Here is a 25748-nt window from a genome sequence, read left to right as displayed (position 1 = left end):
ACTTTCAGTGAGTGTAATCCTTGTGGAAACCCATTATCACCTGTTTTATAGAAAATTAGTGAAATTTTTTTCATCAAATCGGTAGAGAAGATAACCTTTTTTATTGATTGAATCATAAACATTTTTAAATTACAAGTTAGAGTTTATATGCATTTTAATAGGACCAGTTACTTAAGAATTTCTTAGGTGTACAAAGTAGTTACACAGAGCAACGCAACAGCATGTAATCGGCAGGGGAAACAATCACCTTAAACTTGGCAAGCGCTGCTATACACTTGCCGTCGGCCTGCTATAACCTTGCGAACATAATATTGCCTTGCAGGTAGTTACCTAGATTTTTAGGTGTACCTAGTTATACAGAGCAATGCAACAGCCTGTAATTGGCAGGGAATAATCACCTTATTGGCATGCCCACAGTCTGCCTTTTCCTTGCGAGCTTAATATTGCCTTGCCAGTGTTTCCTTTTTTTTTAGACCTGCCAGTAAGAATATGGATCTAAAGAACCTTCTAAAAGCTTACAAAAATATTTTAGATAAAAAATTGATTATATTCACACTAAAAGTGTATTTCTTTCAAAAACTAGTATATTTTGGTTTTAAAATATTAATAATAAAAAGTTAAAGGGAAACATCATGTAAATTAAATGTATGCCTCTATTTATAGAGGAACATCTGGTATATTATTTCATATATTTCATATGTCAATAAAAAATAGCTATGGTTGGAGATGCTTAAGAATTTCGTAGGTGTACCTAGTTATACACCTTGGGCTTGGGCCTGTGGTTGCGGTCCCCTTGCTTTCAGTGAGTGTAAATCCTTGTGGAACCCATTTATCACCTTTTTATAGAAAATTAGTGAAACTTTTTCATCAAATCGGTAGAGAAGATAACCTTTTTTTATTGATTGAATCATAAACATTTTAAATTACAAGTTAGAGTTTATATGCATTTTAATAGGACCAGTTACTTAAGAATTTATTAGGTGTACAAAGTAGGTACACAGAGCAACGCAAACAGCCTGTAATCGGCAGGGGAACAATCACCTTAAACTTGGCCAAGCGCTGCTATACATTTGCCGTCGGCCTGCTATAACCTTGCGAACATAATATTGCCTTGCAGTAGTTACCTAGAATTTCTTAGGTGTACCTAGTTATACAGAGCAATGCAACAGCCTGTAATTGGCAGGGGAATAATCACCTTATTGGCATGCCCACAGCCTGCCTTTCCTTGCGAGCTTAATATTGCCTTGCCAGTGTTTCCTTTTTTTTTCTAGACCTGCCAGTGAGAATTGGGATCTAAAGATCCTTCTAAAAGCTTACAAAATATTTTAGATAAAAATTATAATTATATTCACACTAAAAGTGTTTTTCTTTCAAAAACTAGTATATTTTGGTTATAAATATTAAAATAAAAAAGTTAGAGGAATATCATGTAAATTAAATGTATTCCTCTATTATAGAGGAACATCTGGTATATTATTTCATATAGAGTAAAAAATAGCTATGGTTGGAGATGCTCTTAGAATTTCGTAGGTGTACTTAGTTATACACCTTGGGCTTGGGCCAGTGGTTGCGGTCCCCTTGCTTTCAGTGGTGTAATCCTTGTGGAACCCATTTATTACCTTTTTATAGAAAATTAGTGAAAAAAATTTCATCAAAACGGTAGAGAAGATAACCTTTTTTTATTGATTGAATCATAAACATTTTAAATTACAAGTTAGAGTTTATATGCATTTTAATAGGACCAGTTACTTAAGAATTTCTTAGGTGTACCAAGTAGTTACACAGAGCAACGCAACAGCCTGTAATCGGCAGGGGAACAATCACCTTAAACTTGGCCAAGCGCTGCTATACACTTGCCGTCGGCCTGCTATAACCTTGCGAACATAATATTGCCTTGCAATAGTTACTAGAATTTCTTAGGTGTACCTAGTTATACAGAGCAACGTAACAGCCTGTAATTGGCAGGGGAATAATCACCTTATTGGCATGCCCACAGTCTGCCTTTCCTTGCGAGCTTAATATTGCCTTGCCAGTGTTTCCTTTTTTTTTAGACCTGCTAGTGAGAATATGGATCTAAAGAACCTTCTAAAAGCTTACAAAATATTTTAGATAAAAATTATATTATATTCACACTAAAAGTGTATTTCTTTCAAAAAACTAGTATATTTTGGTTATAAATATAATAATAAAAAGTTAGAGGAACATCATGTAAATTAAATGTATGCCTTTATTATAGAGGAACATCTGGTATATTATTTCATATAGAGTAAAAAATAGCTATGGTTGGAGATGCTCTTAGAATTTCGTAGGTGTACCTAGTTATACACCTTGGGCTTGGGCATGTGTTTGCGGTCCCCTTGCTTTCAGTGGGTGTAATCCTTGTGGAACCTATTTATCACCTTTTATAAAAAATTAGTGAAAAAATTTCATCAAATCTGTAGAGAAGATAACCTTTTTTATTGATTGAATCATAAACATTTTAAATTACAAGTTAGAGTTTTTATGCATTTTAATAGGACCAGTTACTTAAGAATTTCTTAGGTGTACCAAGTAGTTACACAGAGCAACGCAACAGCCTGTAATCGGCAGGAGAACAATCACCTTAAACTTGCCCAAGCGCTGCTATACACTTGCCGTCGGCCTGCTATAACCTTGCGAACATAATATTGCCTTGCAGATAGTTACCTAGAATTTCTTAGGTGTTCCTAGTTATACAGAGCAATGCGACAGCCTATAATTGGCAGAGGAATAATCACTTTATTGGCATGCCCACAGCCTGTCATTTCCTTGCCAGCTTAATATTGCCTTGCTAGTGTTTCTTTTTTTTTTAGACCTGCCAGTGAGAATATGGATCTAAAGAACCTTCTAAAAGCTTACAAAATATTTTAGATAAAAATTATAATTTTATTCACACTAAATGTGTTTTTCTTTCAAAAATTAGTATATTTTGGTTATAGATATTAAAATAAAAAGTTAGAGGAACATCATGTAAATTAAATGTATGCCTCTATTATAGAGGAACATCTCGTATATTATTTCATATAGAGTAAAAAATAACTATGGTTGGAGATGCTCTTAGAATTTCGTAGGTGTACCTAGTTATACACCTTGGGCTTGGTAAATTAAATGTATGCCCCTTGCTTTCAGTGGGTGTCATCCTTGTGGAACCCATTTATCACCTTTTTATAAAAAATTAGTGAAAAAAATTCCATCAAATCGGTAGAGAAGATAACTTTTTTTATTGATTGAATCATAAACATTTTAAATTACAAGTTAGAATTTATATGCATTTTAATAGGACCAGTTACTTAAGAATTTCTTAGGTGTACCAAGTAGTTACACAGAGCAACGCAACAGCCTGTAATCGGCAGGGGAACAATCACCTTAAACTTGGCCAAGCGCTGCTATACACTTGCCGTAGGCCTGCTATAACCTTGCGAATATAATATTCCCTTGCAGATAGTTACCTTGAATTTCATAGGTGTACCTAGTTATACAGAGCAACGCAACAGCCTGTAATTGGCAGGGGAATAATCACCTTAAACTTCGCCAAGCGCTGCTATACACTTGTCGTCGGCCTGCTATAACCTTGCGAACATAATATTGCCTTGCAGATAGTTACCTAGAATTTCTTAGGTGTACCTAGTTACACAGAGCAACGCAACAACCTGTAATCGGCAGGGGAACAATCACCTTAAACTTGGCCAAGCGCTGCTATACACTTGCCGTCGGCCTGCTATAACCTTGCGAACATAATATTGCCTTGCAGATAGTTATCTAGAATTTCTTAGGTGTACCTAGTTATATTGCCTTGAACATAATATTGCCTGGCAGGGGAATAATCACCTTATTGGCATGCCCACAGCATGCCCTTTCCCTACGAGCTTAATATTGCCTTGCCAGTGTTTCCTTTTTTTTTTAGACCTGCCAGTGATAATAGGGATCTAAAGAACCTTCCAAAAGCTTACAAAATATTTTAGATAAAATTTATAATTATATTCATAATAATAGTGTATTTCTTTCAAAAACTAGTACTCCCTCTGTTTTTTAAAGATCCATGTTCTAGGAAAAAAAATTATTTTAAAAAGATCCATTTTTTACTTTTTAATGTATTATTTAATGAAAATCTGTTAACTTCAAGAAAATTAATTGTGTTTATTGAATTTTTATTGGTTAAAGATTATGGAAAATTGTTATTCACAAAAATCAATGCATTTTTAATTGATTTCTTAATATGTGTGAAAAGTCTAGAATATGTATCTTTAAAAAAGAGAGGGAGTATATTTTACTTATAACTATTAAAATAAAAAGTTAAAAGAACATTAGGTAAAGTTAAAGGAACCTAGTTATTCACCATGGTCTTGGGCTTGTGGTTGCGGTCCCCTTGCTTTCAGTGAGTGTCATCCTTGTGGAACCCATTATTCACTTTTTTTCAAATCGGTAGAGAAGTCCACCTTTTTTTATTGATTGTATCATAAACATTTTAAATTTCAAGCTAAAATGCACATTATATTTTTTATTTTAATAATTATATCGTTAACTTTTTATTTTAATAATTATAACCAAAATATAATACTTTTGAAAGAAATACACCTCTAATAATGTGAATATAATTATAATTTTTATCTAAATATTTTATAAGTTTCTAGAATGTTCTTTAGATATCTAGTCTCATTGGCAGGTCTAAAAAAAAAAAGGAAACACTGGGAAGGCAATATTAAGTTAGCAAGGAAAGGGCAGGCTGTGGGCATGCCAATAAGGTGATTATTCCCCTGCCGATTACAGGCTGTTGCGTTGCTCTGTATAACTAGGTACACCTAAGAAATTCTAGGTAACTATCTGCCACCCACTGAAAGCAAAGGGACCGTAATCACAGGCCCAATCCCAAGATGTTAACCCCACATAATTCGACTTTTACAAACACATAATCATTCATTACGAAGAATAAAATATGAAATTGTAAAAATCGAATCTGTAGGGGTACACGAATAACATCCGATTATGTAACCATCAATAGCAAGGGTAGCATATGAATAGAAAGGGTAGATCCTGTGTATTTTGACTCTGAAACGCCAAGCCGTGATCTTGGGGTTATAAGAAACCTCAGAAAGCTTATTGTAGTCTGTCATCTTGTTTGTTGAGAGAGGAGATGATGAATCGTTTCTTTGCTTTTCTTTTTGTTGAGAGAGAAATGTTATTTTATGGAGACTGTGATGAAGTTTTTCTAAATGGAAATAAGTATTCAGTTTAAATGCAAGTGTAATGATTATTATAAGAGACGTGTAAGAGAGTGTAAGAGAAGTCGTGTCTTCTTCATTGAGAGAAGTCGTGTCTTCTCCAGGAGTCCATCAAATCAACGTTAAATAGAGGAGTTACAAAATAGAAGTTGGGGTTAATAAATCATTAATTACAGGAACTTTTCATAAACTAAATATTTATATTTACATTTATTATCTCATATACTGTTAGTTTCTATCATTAAATATATCCACTAATAAACTGTTGGAGATTCTTTAAGTATAATAAGTTTTGGATACTGATCATTTTTTGCAAAATATAACAATATAATATCTAAATTTCTTAAGTTTAAAATAGTTTCAAATATTTATTGGATTTAAATTGTTACGTTTTTCTTAGTTTCATAAATTTAGACAATCTAAATCACTTATTTTCACTTACTTATACACAGTTATGTGTCTTAATAAGTGAAACTTATACAAAGTTCCAAATTCGAGGGATGCAACTGTTGATAGTCAGAAGGCATGTTAGAGAAGTCGTGTCTTCTCGAGGAGTCCATCAAATCACCCTTATAAATGGACGAGCTTCTGCTTGAGGAATATCATTTAAATTAAAAGTATGCCTCTATTATAGAGGAACTTCTGGTATATATTATTTCATAGAAAATTAGTGATAAAAAAATTCAACAAATCGTTAGAGAAGATAACTTTTTTTTAGTGATTGTATCATAAACATTTAAAATTACAAGCTAGAATTTATATGCATTTTCATGGGACCAGATAGTTAAGAATTTCTTAGGTGTACCTAGTAGTTATATATAGCAATGCAACAGCCTGTAATCGGCAGGGGAATAATCTCCTTAAATAGCCTGCAAGCGCTGGTATTGACTTGCCCTCAGCCTGCCTTTACTTTGCGAACGTAATATTGGGCTTGGGCCTGTAATCGGCAGAGGAATAATTAAAAATAGCATCTATTCATGGTTGTGGACGGTTGCGTGTGTTCACCTTTTTGTGAATCGAGTACGTCATTAGGTGTCTGACCTTCTGCATCCCTCATCCTCTAGATATCACCGAATACTGTTAAGTTTCAGTTCTCTCAGAAATCTCAAATCTCTCTCGACCATCTATCGTAAAACTCCGTAAATTTGTTCATGGAGATTCGTACCTTTAACCCGTCTGCTACCGTTCCACACTTATCGTTTGAAGAGCGTCTCAACACGAACAGAGGCATCTTCAAAGACGACGACTTTCCCATTGGCGAGGCTCAGCAACGCTTTGAGAATGAGAACGCTCGTCTCAAGTACGAAGACATGTGTCTACGTGGGTTTGTTGTGCAGGGTAAGCTTTCCCCTCAAGACTCAGACTTTACCGAAGTGTTTCGCCTTCTAGATAGGGTTGGGTGGGCATATACCGTCATGAAAGTTCGTGCCTTTTGCCCTAGGGTTGTTAGGGAGATGATCTCAAACCTGCGTTACAGTGCTGGTGGTGTGTTGATCCGTGGTAGTCGATTTCGTTTCGATCCTAATGTGATTAACACTGTAATGCTCATTCCCCCTGTCAATCGATCTTTTGATTGGGAGACTTGCGAACTATCGTTGGCGATCTCAGTTCTCACTGGATACCGCTGTTCCGACTGGCCTGTTTTCACACTGAATGCTCTCATTCCTCCATATCAAATATTCTACCGCGTCTGTGAACTAAACTGCCTTCCGGACCTTGAAACTGATGCAATGATCAAGCTGCGCATTCGCTTGATTTATGCTCTCTTGAATCGCCGAGCTATCAACTTTGGCGAGCTGGTGTATGATCAGGTTCTGGCCATGGCTCGCCAGTTTGATCAGCAGAAGAAGATCATCTTTCCCAATCTTATCTATCAGGTCCTTCAGTATCAGAAGGAGACCCCCCTGCTTACCGGAGATGAAGCACCCATTGGAGCAGGAGTGAACATTTGGAGCATACGAGCTGATTCGCCAGGACTAAACAACCGTGGCCCGCGAGGACGTAGAAGGATCGATGGGTAAGGTTTTCGTCAGATCGTTCGCTCATTCAGGGGGGATCCACGTGATGTTTTCTAAAGAACTTATCTCGGTTAAATGGTTCAAATTTTTAAATGTTTTTGAACCATTCTCAACTCTATGCTTTGAAATTTTTAATAACGCTTAAACATATCGTATTTTTAATTAATAGGTGATATCGTTTGCTATTCGTATTAAATATCAAGTATCACTAACTTGGTAAACTATCTTGAGTGTTTTCGAGGGTTTTCGTGAAAAGATGTGCAGCTAGTTACTCAAAATTATACAGTGCAACGCAACAGGGAAATAATCACCTTAAACTTAGACAAGCGTTGCTGTTAACTTGCACTCAGCATTCGTTTTCCTTGCGAAATATTTATTGCCTTGCCTTGCTAGCTATACAGGCAAAGCCACAGCCAGCAATCGGCAAGGGAATAATCACCTTAAACTTGAGTGAAGAAAAATTATTAGAAATTCTAAAGAAATTATTAGAAACTCTGTACTAATCCGCGCAAGAAAAAACATTAAATTGCGCTTGAGAATTTGAATAACTTGATTAACAGACTGATAGCAAGGCAATAATGACAATACTAATCCGTAATCAACAAAAACAAAGGCAATGCAATATTGTGTACACTAGCGATCAGCAGGCCGTTTTCAAGGAAACAGAAACGGTGTGCCAGAGAATAGCCCACCCGGGAAGCAATGGGGACGAGTAAATTAAAAAACAATTACAAAATGAAAACAAAACATAACAACTGATGTTCAAAGCAAACCAACTATTGAGAACTTGTTGTGAGAAGTCGTATGTGAGAATGAAAACGAAACATAACATAATATCGTTTGCTATTCGTATTAAATATCAAGTATCACTAACTTGGTTATATGCAAGGGAACAGCCAGCAATCGGCAAGGGAATAATCACCTTAAACTTGGGCAAGTATTGCTGTTCCCTTGCCTATAACCTACCATTCACTTAAGATTAATGTAATGCATTGCCGATGTTTCTTATTGTTCTTTTTTTCAGGCGGTCCCTTTGCTTTAACTCTACATTGCTGCATTAACTCTCTGACAAAGGTGTTAGGTTGCAATATTGGTGGTCTGGTGGAACACTTTAATTTTCTATTTAACTCACACTGGGGCTTCATTTAGACACCAATAATACTCCTCTATTAAGGTGCATATTATCAATGTTAAATAAACTCTTAAGGCAAAATAGTATGTCTTATTTTGTCCTTCCAAATCTTCCGGACGAAATCATTTCTAAAATAATTACAATTGTTGGGGAGGAATCATTTTGGAATGTTCGTCCTTTCATTCGGGCTGGAAAGCACGGATACGGTCTTGTCCATGACCCCTATGTCTTGAAGAGGTGTAACATAAGTCCTATGCTCGACTTCGTTAACTGCCAGATCGGCAAATATGGAAAATTCCGCAATTTCTTCCTCAAGTGCGTTAATGTTGGGAATATGAACGCTGTTTACTATGAAGGTCTCCATCTATCCATGAAGTGTGGCCTTGAGGAAGGCATCCAAGTCTTGGAAGCAAATGTTCCTAATCACGGAATGTCAACCCTTGCCTTGGGTATATTCAATGTATGTCTTGGTAAAGATATCGAAGCTAGCCAAATCTTTCAAGAGTTCGAAGTCAAACACGCAGACCTTAGGTCGGAAGCACTCATTGGAATGGGAGATCAGCTTGAGTTTCAATTATCATTGTTCGATGCACCATATTTGAACTCATACGCCTCGACTTTCAAATATCCGGACGATGAGGTAATCCAGTCACCTGTATGCATCTATAACCATGATTACACTATCGAAAGCAAAGGTTACTGCATAAACTGCAGTCTATTTTGGCTCTGTTGCAAAATCTGTGAGATGCTTTAAAAAAAGAGAAACATTTGCTATTTTTTTATTCTCCATGCCGCTTGCAGGCTCTATCGTTGCTCTGTACAACTAGGTACACTTAAGAAATTCTTAGTAACTAAACAAGCTGAAAAAGTATGGCAAGACAATAATGTTTTACGAAAGGATAACAACGACGAAAGGCAGGGTACCGTAAGTGCGCGCCGAAGCCGAAGCCCTAATATATTTTTTTCTTTTTCTAATTACGCTTTGAGTGAAGAAAAAATATTAGAAATTCTAAAGAAATTATCACTACAGGAAATATGAGTATTAATAGCATTAAATTATAGCGTTTTTGACAATTCTGCTATTGTATATCAATACTGACTTTTTTGATAACGTTTATAAATTTAAAACGCTATGTTTAGTATCGCGGGAAAATAAAAAAATGTAGTCGCGTGAATTTTCTAAGTATTGGCTCTAATAATTAGGAAAAATAATATTTTACCACCAAATTCACTGCTCATCGTCTCTTCTCTGTCGTTTTTGCCTCTCTCTCTCTCTCTCTCTCTCTCTCTCTCTCTCTCTCTCTCTCTCTCTCTCTCCCCTGCTCTCTATTGAGTCTATTCTGAATCCCTTCGATTCTATCTAAACCCTAACCCACTCCCCTCAATTTCATTTTAAGAGTGAAAAACCATTTCCTTATCAACAAGCCCAGAACGTTCTCGTTTGCGCCTCTGGTCTGAAAAAATGGCGACTGCAAACACTCTCTCTTCGGCCTCCATCCTCTGCTCTTCACGCCAGGTGAAGGCTTTGTCTGAAATTTTAACCATTACTTCATTCTATTTCAGTCAGTTTGGCTTATGTCTGTTTAGGCTTTAGTAGTTTCTCTGGCTGGTGAAAGTTTGTTACTTTCTCAGTTTCAACTTCTTGAAACGCTTAATTGGTTTCTGGGTTGGTGAAAGTTTGTTTCTTTCTCTGTTCAGGCTTCTTGAAATGCTTTATTAGTTTCTGGGTTGGTGAAAAAATTGTTACTTTGATTGTTAATCATCAAATTAACAATGATATGTAAACTCTTCTTCTTGAAATTGCATTTGTTGTGGTAGGAGGCTGCTGTAAAGAACAAGTACGGAGGACTCATGCCAATTAATCTTATTCACCTCTAATATGATTGTGTGTGTGTATGTTTCTGAGATGTGTTGTTTTATTCCTATCAGGATCATGAACGAGCACTTTGACTCAGCTAATGTAAAGGACATTGCTTTCGACCAGAGCTCCAGAGCTGCTCTTCAAGCTGGCATCGACAAGCTTGCTGATGATGTTGCTCTCACTCTTGGCCCTAGAGGTATATTATTACTGGTCTGTTCAGTGTGTTTGTTGTACCACAAAACTATATTCTTATCTTGATGTGATGTGATGTTTTCAAGGGAGGAATGTTTTGTTGGATGAGTTTGGAAGTCCCGAGGTTGTGAACGATGGAGTCACCATTGCTAGAGCTATTGAGTTACCTGACGCCATGGAGAATGCTGGTGCAGCACTTATCCGTCAGGTTAGTTTGTGAGAGGGCTTTTATCTTTATTGTTATTTCTGAAAATTGGTGATTGATTTGTTGCGTTTGTTGTTGTTGTTGGTGTGATAAAGGTTGCGAGTGACACATCTCCATATATTCTTGTTTCTTTCGTGTTCAAGTAGTTTTAGAGTTTTTATTGCTACTTTGAAGTTTGATTTGAGTAGTTCTAAGGTTTATTTATGTTTATTCTGTTCTGATTTTTTTTAGGAATGGAGAAGAGTTTACGTGATGCAGCACATAGAAATGGCATCTAGAGCTTCCGAGGTGATTGCGTTTGTTACGGAGTGGCCTGCTGCGTTATCCGTAGATTGATACTTTTGATTCTTAAAATTGGAAAGTTCTTGTCTTTATAGCTAAAAATTCAATCTGTTTTGTACCTATTTAGGAACTTGTAGAGATGGTTATGATAATGTATGGGAATGTTATGTGATAAAAAGAAAATCTAGTACTAATAACAAATTAGAAACAAAAACAAAAATATTTTTTTACCTCAAAATCTAAACCCTAAACTTACCCTAAACAAAAGTAATATTATTTTTCAAAAAAAAATCTAATCCCTAAACATACCTTAAAAGAGATAAAATAATAATTTGAGTTTTGATAAAAAAATATCATTTTAATTCTTTTAGGGTATGTTTAGGGTTAGTATTTTTTTTTGAGAAAAAATATTATTTTTGTTTAAAGGTATGTTTTAGAGGTGTATATCATAAACTCTAACCCCCAAAATTTAATTCCAAACCTTATATCAAATTTCAAACCATAAACCCAAAATTTAGCCTCAAATTAGATCCAAAATCTAATCATAAATCTTAATTTAAATCTCAAATATTAAATTTTAAAAATATTATTTGTAAAGAACACTTCTTTATGATTGTTCAATAAATTTGAAATTTCATAATAAAATAAAGATATGTCTATCAAATCTCGATATCATATCCAAATTATGTTTATTAATGATTTACTTGTTTTTATTAGAGTGGATTATATTTATTAATGATTTTAAAGCACTAATTAATAAATAAAAAATTAACTTAATATGATAAAGAGAAAATCCAACACTAATAATAAATTAGAAATATTACCTTAAATTGTAAACTCTAAACATGCCTTAAATCCTAACTACATATCTCAAACCCTATATCTTGAATTTCAATTTATACATAAATTTTCCACCTAAAACATTTTAATCCAAACACTCAGATTATATATCATAAAAATATTCAAGTTTAAACATTATATTTCAAACTCTACATATACCTATTACTTATACTCCAAACCCTATTATCATATTCCAAACACCAAACCACATACTTCATATTGACATATATCACATAAAACATTAGATATTAATTTTTAATCAATCACACAATTTGAAAATTTTAAATACAAAATTCAGATTAAAATTTGTAAATTATGATATCAAATTATTTAAAGTTTAAATTTTCTTACAATAATTATAAATAAAAAAGAAGTAAATTGTGCTGTTTTTTTTTTCTCAGCCATTGATTGATTTTTAAATCAAGGGTCCAGAATCAATCTCTTATCTATCTTCGCCCTTGTTTTCTATTGGTTATGCGCGGATCACTCTCTGCACCGTTAGATCATACTGAATCAACGCTTCAGATATGTTTCTCTTTTTTCCAATTATTTTCTTAGAACAGATCGCGTTCCAGAGAAAGAGAGAGGTCAAAAAACAAAAAGAGAGAGAGGCGACTGGGTAAGTTTTGCTCGAAGACCTAGCAAACCTCGGCCTCCTTTTCTTCTTCTTTCTCTAAACTTTCTGATTTTCGATTTATCTCTTCATATTAATGCTAAGAACGAATAGATCTGTGTTGTGGTTGTCGAAATCTGATAGACTAAGGTTCTCTGATTTTGTTTTTGTGTTTAAGATTTGATCTGTGTTGTTTCTGATTATCAATCTGATTTATTAAGATTTGAATTTCGTTTTGAATCTGTCTCTGTTGGTGTTTTCTGTTATGTCTGAGATTATGTAAGAATCAAAGTCCATCCCTGTTTCTTTCGTTCTTGACTCTTAAACTGCAGAAACTTATAAACGTATGTATTCTGTGTTTGTGTGTTAATTAATAGGGAATGCTCAAAGGTTCGTGCTGTGTACAAGAAGTAATCAAAGATCGAGAACGGAGGCGTTGCTTTGGTTTCACCAGCCAAGTCGCTATTGGGTTCTGCTGCTACTGATTCGAAGAAGCCTTGAGTGATTTTTTGTGTGTTTGATTCATCAGATGTTTTGGAATCATGGCCGAAGAAGGCGATGTACAGGCTTTGAAGGCTAGAGAAGAAAGAGACAGGAAGAAGAAGACAACATAGAGTTTAGGTTTTGGTTTATTAGGTTTGGTTCAATATTTTTGGTTATCAAGTTTTGGTTAATTAGGTGTTGGTTTACTTTTTTTTGGTTAATGTATAAACTGATTTTATTTGTAAACAAAATTTTAATAATAAATAAAATTTGATTTTAAATTATAAAGAATTCTCTATTTAATTATAATCTGATTAATTGTTTTTATTACAAAAATTCGAAATAAGTATTACATTTAAAAAATAAAACTAATTCATTATTATAAATATTAACAATTGCATATAAACTAATGCTATTATTGTACGAATAACTATAGCTTAACTTAAAACCGCTATTAAAAGTGCCGGACTTTTTATAACGGGCGATGTCAGAGCGTTGAAGGAAGCGCTATGTTTTCTTTTGCATAGCGTTTTCCGTCCGCTAACACTACCCACATTTCCTGTAGTGTATTAGAAACTCTGTACTAATCCGCGCAAGAAAAAACATTATAATTGCGCTTGAGATTTTGAATAACTTGATTAACAGACTGATAGCAAGGCAATAATGGCAATACTAATCCGTAATCGACAAAAACAAAGGCAATGCAATATTGTGTACACTAGCGATCAGCAGACCGATGGCAAGGAAACAGAAACGGTGTGCCAGAGAATAGCCCACCTGGGAAGCAATGGGGATGAGTAAATAAAAAAGTAATTACAAAATGAAAACGAAACATAACAACTGGTGTTCAAAGCAAATCAACTAAATCCAACGAGTAAAGTGCTCAGGTACTCTTAATGAGATTCCAACTGATGCTCGTTTGTATGCTAAATCCAAAGGTACCCTGTGATAATTTTCCCGTCCAGCTCTGCGAATTTTGAATTTCCCTCTTTCCAATTTGCTAAAATCCCAAAATCGTATTAAAGACCTTTTTATATTTTCCCCATTTCTATCTTCAATTTTTTTTCTCTTCCATCTCTCTTCTGCTCAATCGAATAATCGTCTCCTTTCCCTCTCCGTCAGATAAGATAATGTCCAACCCAATAACGGCCGCTTCATCGCCCACGACTGGAGACATTACCGTTAACAGTGGTCTGCGACGAGCAAGAACTGCGGGAATACCTAGAAATTGTTCATGCGGGGAGAGAATCGTCGATCTAATATCCAAATCCCGGCCAAATCCATACCGCCGGTATTATCGGTGTCTCTATGCGGCTTCACTTAGGGTATTATCGGTGTCTCTTAAGCTTCACGTTTTTTTTTGTATTTTTACCTGATGTTGTGGAATCTAATGGAGTATTCGATCTAATGTTGTAGCTGGAGAACGACGACCACATCTTCAAATGGGTCGATGAAGCTTTCACCGATGAGATTCGACAGTTGCACAACCAAGTTCGAATCCTAGAAGAAGAAGTTCAATTGCTCAAGGCAACAATAAAGAGCGAACGTCTGACATTAATGCCTAAGATATGAGGAGGTTGTGTCCCTGTTATTTTCGGCATCAGTGTCGTAGTTGTAGTTGTAGCCGGTATTGTGATGTACAAGTAACTATGTATTATCCCCATAAACGCCCATCTCCATCTTGGACCCCTACATTAATAAACAAAGTACAAGGATAACTGTCGGTGTGCCAGATTTAAGGTGAATAATTGTCAACATAAATATGAAATCCATCAAATGTAAAGATCTAGCTATTAGCGATTACAGACCTAGCCAAAAACAACAAAACAACCGTAGTGAGTTCAACGGAAAACAACAATGACAATATGCTAAACTGACCAACACTCCCCCTGAATGAGTGATTAACCAGCTGAATAAAGATGTCTTCAAATACCCATATATATCACCCAAACAACAATGTCGCAACTTTGCACGTTGATCGGTTATGTCTGTCTTTGTTGCATTTGGAACACACGTACCCCCTTTTGTCCTTCATTGTTGATTTACGTCCGATTATGTCCGTCTTTCGCTGGGAAATCCTTGCCTTATTTGGTTTTGTTTTTGAACCCTTTGATTTTTTTACCACCCTGAGTTGGCTTCTTCGATCCTGGGCTACTCAGGAAAAGTCCTTTTCTCACCGTGGTTGATGGAGTAGTCGGTGCTGTAATCTTTCCCGAGTGTTTTGGTTTTTTTCTCGATGACGGATTAGTTGATGGCGTCCTCCGCGGTGGATTGGTTTGCTTCTCTTTTAATGGCGTATTGGGAGCTGGACTACGACAACGTTTCTTTGTTGATGTTTTCCGTGAAGTCTGATTGCCTTCCTTTCTCGCCGGAGGTGGATTGCTAGTACTCAATGGTTGGTTCCTCTTTTTCAAAAGTTGACGCTTGAATTTCTTGGCTTTTTCAATTGCAGATAAGTATTTCTTCATCTTAGGTCTACCACGTTGTTTGCCAATTTCGGGTGGCAGACACACTTGACTAAGTACATCAGCTAGTGTGATCAAATCTTCATATGTAGGGTTAATAGGTTATGCGTACGCTGCAACCAAGTTTTGTCAAAGCTACCATTGGGGTCTTTTTGCGACCTGTGATCATGTTTTGTCCAAGGTGATAAAAGCATATGCCCTATGAGCTTCCGGAAAAACATTCGTAAGAGACTTGGCTATTGCTGGGCATCGGTCAGAGACGAAAGCCAAATTTCGACCATCACCCACCACATGACGCAGCTGAGTAAAAAACCATTCCCATGCAGATGCATCCTCTCCATTAACAATCCCAAAAGCTATAGGATATATACCCCTATCTCCATCTTGACATGAAGCCACTAACATAACACCTCTGAACTTACCACTTAGATGTGCTCCATTTATTACAATAACCCTCCTCATGAACGGAAAGCCTTTGATACATGCGCTAAAAGCAATGAACAAATACTTAAACCTGTTTTCCGTATCAAGTTCAAGCTCTGTTATTGTACCTGGATTGGCCTCCTTTATTCTGTATAGATACGTCGGCAAGTCCTGATAGCCACTGGCATGAGTGCCTCTAACCATATCCCGTGCATATGCCAATGCGCCATGAGCCTTCGTATAACCGATTTCAATTTCATAAACTGCCCTCATACAGCCCATTATATGTTTAGGTCGGATTCCTCTAAGATCACTACCACCACTAAATCCCTCAACATACATCTCGCCAATACATTTCGCATTTGCTTGTCTGTTACGAGAATACCTAACAGCCGCAGAGCATGTATGAAAATCAGTGTATTTACGAACGAGGAATTCTGGAGATGATATCGACATAGCAGAAGCACGTATCTTCCAGGAACATCCAGGAACGAAGCACTTTGCGTAAAATAAGCGCTTCCATGACTTTTTGATGATGAAATCAAACCTATCGATCACTGAAATCTTGCGTAGTTTCATTATTAGTTCCTTCTTGCCACTGAATACGTCACCACTCTTAATGGTTTCACTCTTCCGCAGCTGTGTTGGCTTCATTGTCCCAAGTGATGGCTTCACAGTCTCCTGGGATGGCTTCATAGTCTCCTGTGATGGCTTCTCGTAATGAAAATTTCCAAAACTACCAAAATCCGCAGCAGCATTCTCTCCGACAGCAGGCTTTTGATTTCTATTCACATCACGATGACCTTTGTTTGCAGTCACTGAGACATAAATACACATAATGTCCGTCTTGAGCAATGTGATGAAGCTTGCTAGTTGTCTGTGGCTGCTCAAGGAAATCGGAAAGGTATTGCTAGCCATTTGCTCCATCATACGTTTAGGCAACATATAAGAGAACTCGACCGCATTCATCTCACTAATATTGTAATCTCCACAAACCATGCGGACAAAATCCTCATATCTGATATCGTCTTCAACAAAAAAAGAATTCCCCTTCTTACATTGATCAAGAACGAACTCTCCGCCAACATTACCCATCTTCCATTGTCCAAAAATAGTAATTAAGTGCATCATTATCTGCATAATAAAAATTGCATCAGTAGATCCGAAGACACATTGAAAAACTAACGAATTGTATCGGCAAGAGAACAGCATTGTTAGACAACCATTAAAAAAGACTTGGACTTTGTTCATAAATCATAACCATCGACTGTTTATCGTACCTGGTGTTTCTCAGATCTGGTTTCGAGGTTTCGTCAATCAAATCGAATGTAATCTGTTCGCGTTTAACCAATAAATTCACTTAATTTATCAGATATAAACGAAGATCTGAAAGCAAATAAAGTATGAGGGTGAGAGCCGTTGAAGGTAAAGTGTCTAAACAACAATGAAATCTGAAAGGGGATAGAGTCGTTGAACGTAAAGTGTTGTCTTTTATTTCTCTTTTATTTTAATTTCTATAAAAACCAGTAATGACATTATTGTGGTAGAGGGGTTAAATGGTCATTTCAGAAAGAGGGTGGACCCTTTTAACAATTTTCCCTTGGAAGGGTACCAGTCTCACTTTAGTTTTTGAAAATAGGGCAATCCAACAATTCACCCAATTTTCAAATAAGATATCAATTACAGTATTTAGGGAACAAATTTCATGTGTTCAAAAAAAGAGAACAAATTTCACAAAAGCTCGCTATTTCACACAATAGATTTATATTTCAGATTAAGCTAAGTAAAATAATATAAAGCAATAAATAAATCAGTAAAAAAGAGTTGTAAATAGATTGGATAAAATGCTGAAGTTAGGGTTTAATTCAGGTTATCAAAACTTAAATCTGCAAATGCTAAGGGATTGATCATCAAAATTGAATACAATAGTAAGATATCCAGCTCTTGTTTTGAATCTACATGCTTAAATTATATATTTATGCTCTCGCATGAAAATACGGAACAAGTGTCAATCGATACACTTATGAAGTGTCGATTGATACCTCTTTTAAACAAGCATTAATGTTCAGTTCAATAGCTTCACTAGTTTAACTAAACCATCGTGTCATTCCACCTAAAAACATAGTTCAACATGATTCATTTCATGTAATTGACCAGCTCTTGCATGCACCTAACTATCTATGATCAGGTTTCTAATTAATTACTGTAGAAACAAGCAATAAGAACAATCATGTGAAAGATGCAATAAATCACCCTAGCAATTCTATAAATCACAAGTTCATCAAAACCACAAAAATCCAGCCCAGGGGGCCTTGGACTTATTTACCAGAACCGGCCCAAGAATAGGTCCAAGCCTCGGCCCATGAAACAAATACAAGACAAACACCATGGTGTTGTCTTTCGCACAGTCTGGTCCAATTGCTACACCACACGGATGTTCGGACCTTGGCGCATCCAGCCTATTGGCCTTGGATCGCGAGTGGACACAACCTTTTGACAAGTCATGAACCATTGCAACCGTTTAGGGAAAGGTTACAACCGCCATCATAACCGCCTGACCCAATTGATCTCAACCTTGGATTGATCCAACTATGAGCGTGTCTAGTCTGTCGGACTTAGATCATGATGGTATGACCCGACAAAGCCTTGGTTCATCCCCAAACCCACTCGCCATTCATGTAAGTAACCAGAAAGGAGTAGAAGCAATTATAATAATCAAATACAAAGGGATAGATGGATATAACCGATCGCCCATGGCCTTAGAACCAACCAAACCAACCGGTTATCTTAGCCAATGGGTCGGTGGTTACTCCACTGACCTCGGTCGTCTGTTCAGGAATCTTGTAGCCCTTCTCCAATTATTTATCTTTGCCTCTGGTATCAATTTCCAGTCACCAAATTCTTTCCCATATGATCTGTTCTCGTCGGGAAGTATAAACAACCACAAATGGCCTTGCCTTGGCCGATCTCTCTCTGTCTAACCTTCTTTGTCTCTCTCGGCCTTTGCCAGAGAAAGGGATCGCCAACATCCTTGGGCGAACCGATGCGACTTGTTGGGCGAATGAGCACAACCTGCTCCATTGCCATCCTTTAGCCTATAACTGCCCTTAGCGGGCTTAACTCGGGCCTAAACCCATCACTCAAGCCCGTTGGATATCCTGATGGATCGTCAGACCTATGGTTACTTGGGCCGAAATTATGGCCCGACCACCAGCCCAAACCCGAACCAATTGCCGAGACCCAAACACTGTGTCTCGTTGAGTTGAACTGATTGCCAGCTGCCTAGCTGAGTGAGCTAGTCCATTCAGCTAGCTGGGCTGAACCACATCACTCGATCTCCCACTTAGCTTCGTCCAGCTGGTTGAGCTTCAAGCTTGCATCAGCCAGCTTCTAGATTATGCATCCAGCTCTCTTATTCTGTTTTACTCTGATATTTGGTTAAGTCTCAGCCTTCTGATACACCTAACCCTTTATTTAGACCATGATACACTTTTTTGTCCTAAGACTGTCGGTACGTTTCCTTGAACCATTTCCCATCCCGACGATCCTATCTAGGATCGGGGACATGACATTTCTCTTCTTCGTTGACGATGAAATCCGCTGCTCTATGGAGGACATCTTGGATAGTACACGATTTTTTGAGTGCGAGTCAACTTCGGAACTCTGACTTATACCAGGGTGATTTATTTAGCGCATCCAAAGCTACTTTTTGCTGACTTAACTGATTGGAAAAAATGGTTACCGCCGAGGTCAGTCCCTCCCTTTGAGAGACGCTTCGCCGAGCTGTTTATTCTCAGAACCCTTTATAATTAAATCAATGAGATCATATTCTCATCTCACAAATGAACGGGAGAGGGACTTTTTGTTGGAGATTGAGTACATCCCTGATTAGGTCCGTCTAATAAACAGACCTCGGCCCAGCACCTCGAAGTCGGCTAAGGTTTATGCCGACTTAAGGGCATAATTGGGAGGCTTATCGAGTATATAAGGGGAGGATCTGAGTCAAGTAAAGGAACTCACAATCACTTATGCAACACGACAACATAACTAGGAATTTCTAAACTCTAATTGTTCTTGTTGAGTTCTTCTTTGCACTGCAATCTAGCGCTAATCTCTTTGTAATCACATCGTGATCATTCAATAAACTTCTTTTAAACAAACCCACCTTGAATATTTGTATTGCACCGATTTCAGATTAAACAACAGAGATAGTGTGAAGATAAGAGGAGATGAGAGATCTAGAGACTTTATTTCTTATAGAAAACTAAATCGACAGAGAAGAGACATAAGAAGATAGACAAAAGGAGATAAGAGATGAGAGATAGGATAAGGAAAAACACAAAAAGAGTAATTTGGACCTTTGGAATAAAGTAGATGAAGCGTGAGGATGGTAATTCTTGCCATTTATCCTTCATTGCAATAGTTTTCTTTCTTTGTTTATTGTTATGAGTAGTTTAAATTGTAGTAATAATTTTATTATCGTCTTTAAAGTTTAATATTTAAGATTCATGTTCAAGTATTTGTTAATAATAATTATATAGATTAATTAGAAGTTTAAAAAGGGAAAGCTAAGGTTTGGAGTTTTAGTTAAAATTTGCAAGTTTAGATTAAAATTTCTAAGCATTATATTTTAGTTTTTAGTTAAAATTTGAAATGTTAAACACTTGGTTAGGATTGAGATAAGAACTTTTAAAAAATTATATTTAAATCTGGGGTTTTAAATATTAAAATATTATAATTGATTTTTTAAATAAAATTTGTCGTTTAGAAATAAGTAGCAAAAAAAAAAAAATAAACTTAGAGATTGTGATTATGGTTTACACTTCCTTTAGTTCAAACCTAAAGAAATACGGCGCCTAGGCCTGTGACTTTAACCCGGAACCGAATATCCGAACTGGATCCGACCCAAAATGTAACAGTTCGGTGCGGTTTCGGATCTATGGGATTTAATCGATGAATAAAGATATGAATATATATGGATATAGGGTCGGGTTCGGTTTTTATCTGGAACGGCTCGGGTAACCCAATTAACCCAAATCCTCTGTGCAAGAACATGAATCATATATGATTTTTTTGCTTTCCAAGTTTATAACCGGTGATTGTATGTCAAATCTTGATGTTTTATGTCCAAATGGAAAAAAAAAAACATGTATCAAAATGATGTTTTTAAGTTTGAAACATGGAAAGAGGCTGCAAATTAGGTTTAGAAAGGGAAGACACGAGGGAGAAGATGAAGAAATTTACAAAGTTGCCATTCATTAAAGAAAATAACAAAAACCAAAAAAAAAGACATCTCTAGCGTTCGAACTCTGGTGGGCAACAATATTTAGAACAGACTCTACCGCTGAGATACTTTATCTAATCAAACTATCTAATCAAAGTGTACAAATATATTTACATTTCTGGTTTTAAAAGGGTACTCGAAACCGACCCGAAACCGGTGGTACCCGACCCAAAACCCGAACCAAAATCTTCAATGTACCTCTTGGGTATACAGTTCATTTATCTGAAAACCCAGACCCGAACAAATCCTATCCGATATCCGATACAAATATCCAAAGTCGCAGGCCTAACGGCGCTTAGTGCACGAACAAAGTCTGCATTCTTCTCGTTGAGATATATTCATATAACTCTATACGTCAAGAATACACGAATCCATTTTTGCCCCCCCCCCCAATCTCATCATAGGCTTTGATGGTACAATTTTGTTTACCACTCCATACAAGGCGATGTTAGTACACACGTCTTCCAGTCTCCACAAATCTGTCGTTAAAAAATGCATCTCTGTACCCACAACGCAATATCCGCCAAAGAACAGAGATCAGGGGTGGATCTACTTCAAAGGTTGTGGGGTCAATTGACACAAAACTGATTACTGGGTATTCTGACTAAAAGATTTTGTAGAAACCATGACCCATTAGCTATTCACCAAGAACAACTCATTTTGAGCAAACTTTTCAATGGGACATAGAAATAGTTAAGATATATTTATAGAAATTGTCTTATTTGGAAAAGACAAGCTGACTTAGTAAATTGACCAGATTTGAAGCAGATGTACGTTCTTAAATTAGACAGCCTTTGTTATATATATATATATATCCCTAAACTGATATAGCACATTTAACAAAGCTAAAATCAAAATCTGATTCCCATCACTTAGAGGTCGAGAGAAAAAATAAACTCGGCGATAGAAATGGCTTCTTCCTCAAGTTATTCCTTCGTCCTTACAATGACAATCTTGTCACAATTTCTCTTAGCCCCAACATCAGCTTTGACCAATGGAGAATATATCGATGCCAACTGCCAACGGGTCAAAAACATAACATTTTGTGTCGACACATTAACCACCTATCCTCCCACGGTTTCTGCCACCAGCCTGGTACAAACATCTAAACACATATCAACTTGTTCGAATAGATCGATAAATTATTGCTTCCTTGGATTTTTGCCCATATTTTTATAAAACCGTCACTAAAACTACTTAAAATGTAGATTTAATTACCTGTAGTTACAATTGGCGGAAGCCGTAATCAACCTAGCAATAGCCCATGCTGAGAAGACAGCTGGTTTTGCTGCCGAGACAGCCAAGAACGAGGCAGCACTGAAGACCCAGTTCAGCGAGTGCCATGACGCCTATGTATCTATTGTTGCGTCTCTAAAAAGTGCATCATTGGAGCTTAAGGAAACACCAGACACTGCAAACTACGACGTCATGGTCTCTAGTGATGACACTAGTCGCGTGAAGGATTTGGTTGGGAAAAACTTGGACAAATCATCCAAGACGCTCATGGAGATGACATTGCAGATGGAAAAACTTCTTGATATCGCTGCTGGTGCCACCGATGCTGTTGATGACGACGACGAGAACATACGTCGTCGTACTTAATGATGTTTGAACTAAGTCGGGGGTTTTCAGTTTATGGTTTGCTTTTGGTGAAAACATGAATAGATTCAAAAGACATAGAAACATTATGTCGCTGATAATTGAATCTTAGGAAACTTCTAAAATATAATATGTTGAAATTGTTGCGGTCAAAATCTGTTCGAGTGATGTCAACGGCTAAGATCACACAAAAATCGTATCGTTTACAAAAATGAATATGTTGAGAGATCACACAAAAATCGTATCGTTTACAAGAATTCCAAAGACGTTCTTTCTGAAGGATTTTACAAAACAAAATTACGATAAAATTAATTTTGAAAATCATTTAAAGAAAATATTTCGTTTAAAATCAAATCAGTTTTACTAGACAAACTTTCGTAAAACAAATAAAAAAATTTAAGGAATAAACTTCTGTAAAACTCACTTTGAAAAGTTTTAACAGATTAAATTTTGTAAAAATGAATCAAAACAATTTTACTTAAAACTAACTCTGAAAAGTTTGTACGGGAAATCTTTGGTAAAACAAATCAAAATAGTTTACCGAACGAACGAAAATTGTGAAACGAATCAATAGAATTTCGGAAAACTGAGTGAGAATATATGAAACAACAATTAACAGAGAGCGGAAGAGACGTGACAAGAACTGAGAGCGGGCAGCATCTCTCTCTCTCTCTCTCTCTCTCTCTCTCTCTCTCTCCCTCTCTCTCTCTCTCCCTCTCTCTCTCTCTCTCTCTCTCTCTCTCTCCCTCTCTCTCCCCCTCTCTCTCCCTCTCTCTCCCTCTCTCTCCCGCTCTCTCCCGCTCTCTCTCCCGCTCTCTCTCCCGCTCTCTCTCCCGCTCTCTCTCCCGCTCTCTCTCCCGCTCTCTCTCCCGCTCTCTCTCCCGCTCTCTCTCCCGCTCTCTCTCCCGCTCTCTCTCCTCTCTCTCTCTCCCTCTCTCTCTCTCTCTCTCTCTCTCTCTCTCTCTCTCTCTCTCTCTCTCTCTCTCTCTCTCTCTCTCTCTCTCTCTCTCTCTCTCTCTCTCTCTCTCTCTCTCTCTCTCTCTCTCTCTCTCTCTCCTCTCTCTCTCTCTCTCTCTCTCTCTCTCTCTCTCTCTCTCTCTCTCTCTCTCTCTCTCTCTCTCTCTCTCTCTCTCTCTCTCTCTCTCTCTCTCTCTCTCTCTCTTCTCTCTCTCTCTCTCTCTCTCTCTCTCTCTCTCTCTCTCTCTCTCTCTCTCTCTCTCTCTCTCTCTCTCTCTCTCTCTCTCTCTCTCTCTCTCTCTCTCTCTCTCTCTCCTCTCTCTCTCTCTCTCTCTCTCTCTCTCTCTCTCTCTCTCTGGTTGCTGAAACCCGTAAAATCTCAGATTCGCCACTTGATTAGTGATGTTAGGATCTTCTCAGCTCCGATCACGATCAACAACTCTCGAACTCTCAATAGAAACGCACAAGAAGAAGATAGAAAAACGCAAAAGAAAGAACACACACCACGATTAACGAGTTCAGGCCCTCCGAAGAGTAACAACCCTACTTCTCGTGCTGAACTCACTCAGCAATTCACTATCTTTCTCTTCTGTATACAAGATCGAATAATCCCTCTCTTGCTCACTCTAGAACATAGCTCACAAGAGAGAGGGGATTAACCACATGCGCTCTTTATATATCAGAGGCTAATTACATTCATTAAGTCGGCTAAACCACCATAAACCTTGAGCTTAACCAGCCTAATCAAACCGGACGCTTCCACCTCAACTTAGACCGCTCAATTGACATAACCAGTCTCGGTTTAAGTCCTCTTCAACTGATTATACATCACCAAAGCTCTACAAAACCCCACCTTGATGATAATCAGTACAACTCCAGAACTCCTTAATGAATGCAAACGCATGAACTCCCAACACCTGTAGCAAGCACCTTAGTGCTTGGCTACGCCAAAAATGCTTAGAGCCTTCTCAAACTTTTCAACTGGCAAGACTTTAGTTAGCATATCAGCAGGGTTCTTCAGCGTGTGAATCTTCAGCACCTTCACATCCCCTTTTGCAATTATATCTCGGATAAAATGCAGCTTCCTACTGATATGTTTCGTTCTCTCATGATGAACGTTGTTCTTGGCAAGGCACAGAGCACTCTGAGAGTCGCACCAAACACTGATACTCTCTTGCTCATATCCAAACTCTTCTATCAGACCTTTAAGCCAGATCCCTTCTTTTACTGCCTCCACCAACGCCATGTACTCAGCCTCAGTTGTAGACAACGCCACTATATCCTGCAGCCCTGACTTCCAACTGATCGCACTGCCTCCTGCCGTGAACACATAACCTGAAATTGACCTCCTTCTGTCAAGATCAGATGAGAAGTCTGAGTCACAGAACCCCTCCACTTTAAACTCCTTTTGCTTGCAAAACACAAGCTTCACATCCTGAGTTCCAAGTATATACCGCAGCACCCACTTCACTGCTGACCAGTGATCTGAACTAGGATTACTCATGAACCGGCTTATCAGTCCCACTGCATAAGCCAAGTCGCACCTAGTTCCTGTCATTGCGTACATCACACTTCCAATAGCATTCGCATAAGGAACGTCATCTCCCACTGGTACCTGACCATCACCATCTTTTATTGCTGACAATCTGAACTGAGACCCAATAGGAGTCGAAACCGGCTTAGCTTCATTCATGTTGAACGCTTGAAGAACTTTCTCAAGGTAACTCGACTGAGAAAGTGTAAGTACCCCACCTTCACGATCTCTTTCTATGTCCATACCCAAAATCTTCCTAGCTGGCCCCATATCCTTCATTTCGAATCTACTTCCTAACAACTCCTTAACTCGCTTGATCTCTTCTGCATCCTTCGATGCGAGCAGCATGTCATCGACATACAAGAGTAGATATACTCTGACTCCAGTCTTGGACTTCTTGATGTACACGCAATGATCATATTCACTCCTCTTAAAACCTTGATCCACTACGAACTGATCAAAGCATTTGTTCCACTGTCTAGGCGCCTGTTTGAGACCGTACAACGCCTTCTCAAGTCTACAAACATAATCTTCTTTCCCTTTAACGGCATACCCTTCAGGCTGATCCATGTAGATCTCTTCTTCTATAACTCCGTGAAGAAAAGCTGTCTTCACATCTAACT

General features: G+C 37.4%; 3 protein-coding genes across 3 annotated transcripts; 2 read left to right on the top strand and 1 right to left on the bottom strand.

Annotated features, from left to right (window-relative positions):
• The first annotated feature begins 9700 nt into the window (after nucleotides 1–9700).
• On the top strand, nucleotides 9701–11108 carry LOC108829965 (ruBisCO large subunit-binding protein subunit alpha, chloroplastic-like). Its single transcript, XM_018603567.2, has 4 exons — nucleotides 9701–9903; nucleotides 10317–10444; nucleotides 10527–10648; nucleotides 10877–11108. The coding sequence occupies exons 2-4, from the start codon at nucleotides 10321–10323 to the stop codon at nucleotides 10979–10981; spliced, it is 351 nt and encodes a 116-aa protein (XP_018459069.1). The 5' UTR covers nucleotides 9701–9903; nucleotides 10317–10320; the 3' UTR covers nucleotides 10982–11108.
• Nucleotides 11109–15493: 4385 nt separating this feature from the next.
• Nucleotides 15494–16846, bottom strand: LOC108829954 (uncharacterized). The gene has a single exon (XM_018603557.1). It carries the CDS (start codon nucleotides 16844–16846, stop codon nucleotides 15494–15496), a length of 1353 nt encoding a protein of 450 aa, XP_018459059.1.
• A 5034-nt stretch (nucleotides 16847–21880) lies between these two features.
• LOC130499638 (uncharacterized) lies at nucleotides 21881–22846 on the top strand. The gene is made up of 2 exons (XM_056993903.1): nucleotides 21881–22130; nucleotides 22260–22846. Exons 1-2 carry the CDS (start codon nucleotides 21945–21947, stop codon nucleotides 22635–22637), a joined length of 564 nt encoding a protein of 187 aa, XP_056849883.1. The 5' UTR covers nucleotides 21881–21944; the 3' UTR covers nucleotides 22638–22846.
• The last annotated feature ends 2902 nt before the right edge of the window (nucleotides 22847–25748 follow it).

This window comes from Raphanus sativus, chromosome 9 (assembly GCF_000801105.2).
Source record: "Raphanus sativus cultivar WK10039 chromosome 9, ASM80110v3, whole genome shotgun sequence".
In the NCBI taxonomy this organism is placed as follows: domain Eukaryota; kingdom Viridiplantae; phylum Streptophyta; class Magnoliopsida; order Brassicales; family Brassicaceae; genus Raphanus; species Raphanus sativus.
The sequence above is the reverse complement of the archived record's forward strand: the minus strand, read 5'-3'. Positions and strand labels throughout refer to the sequence as shown.

Bases quoted from the DNA above. Each gene is read 5' to 3' on its own strand.
- LOC108829965 (XM_018603567.2), top strand. From the start codon at position 10,321: ATGAACGAGCACTTTGACTCAGCTAATGTAAAGGACATTGCTTTCGAC. The intron at 10,445-10,526 runs GTATATTATTAC...GATGTTTTCAAG, and splicing joins TCTCACTCTTGGCCCTAGAG to GGAGGAATGTTTTGTTGGAT. The intron at 10,649-10,876 runs GTTAGTTTGTGA...GATTTTTTTTAG, and splicing joins GTGCAGCACTTATCCGTCAG to GAATGGAGAAGAGTTTACGT.
- LOC108829954 (XM_018603557.1), bottom strand. From the start codon at position 16,846: ATGGGTAATGTTGGCGGAGAGTTCGTTCTTGATCAATGTAAGAAGGGG.
- LOC130499638 (XM_056993903.1), top strand. From the start codon at position 21,945: ATGGCTTCTTCCTCAAGTTATTCCTTCGTCCTTACAATGACAATCTTG. The intron at 22,131-22,259 runs GTACAAACATCT...AATTACCTGTAG, and splicing joins CGGTTTCTGCCACCAGCCTG to TTACAATTGGCGGAAGCCGT.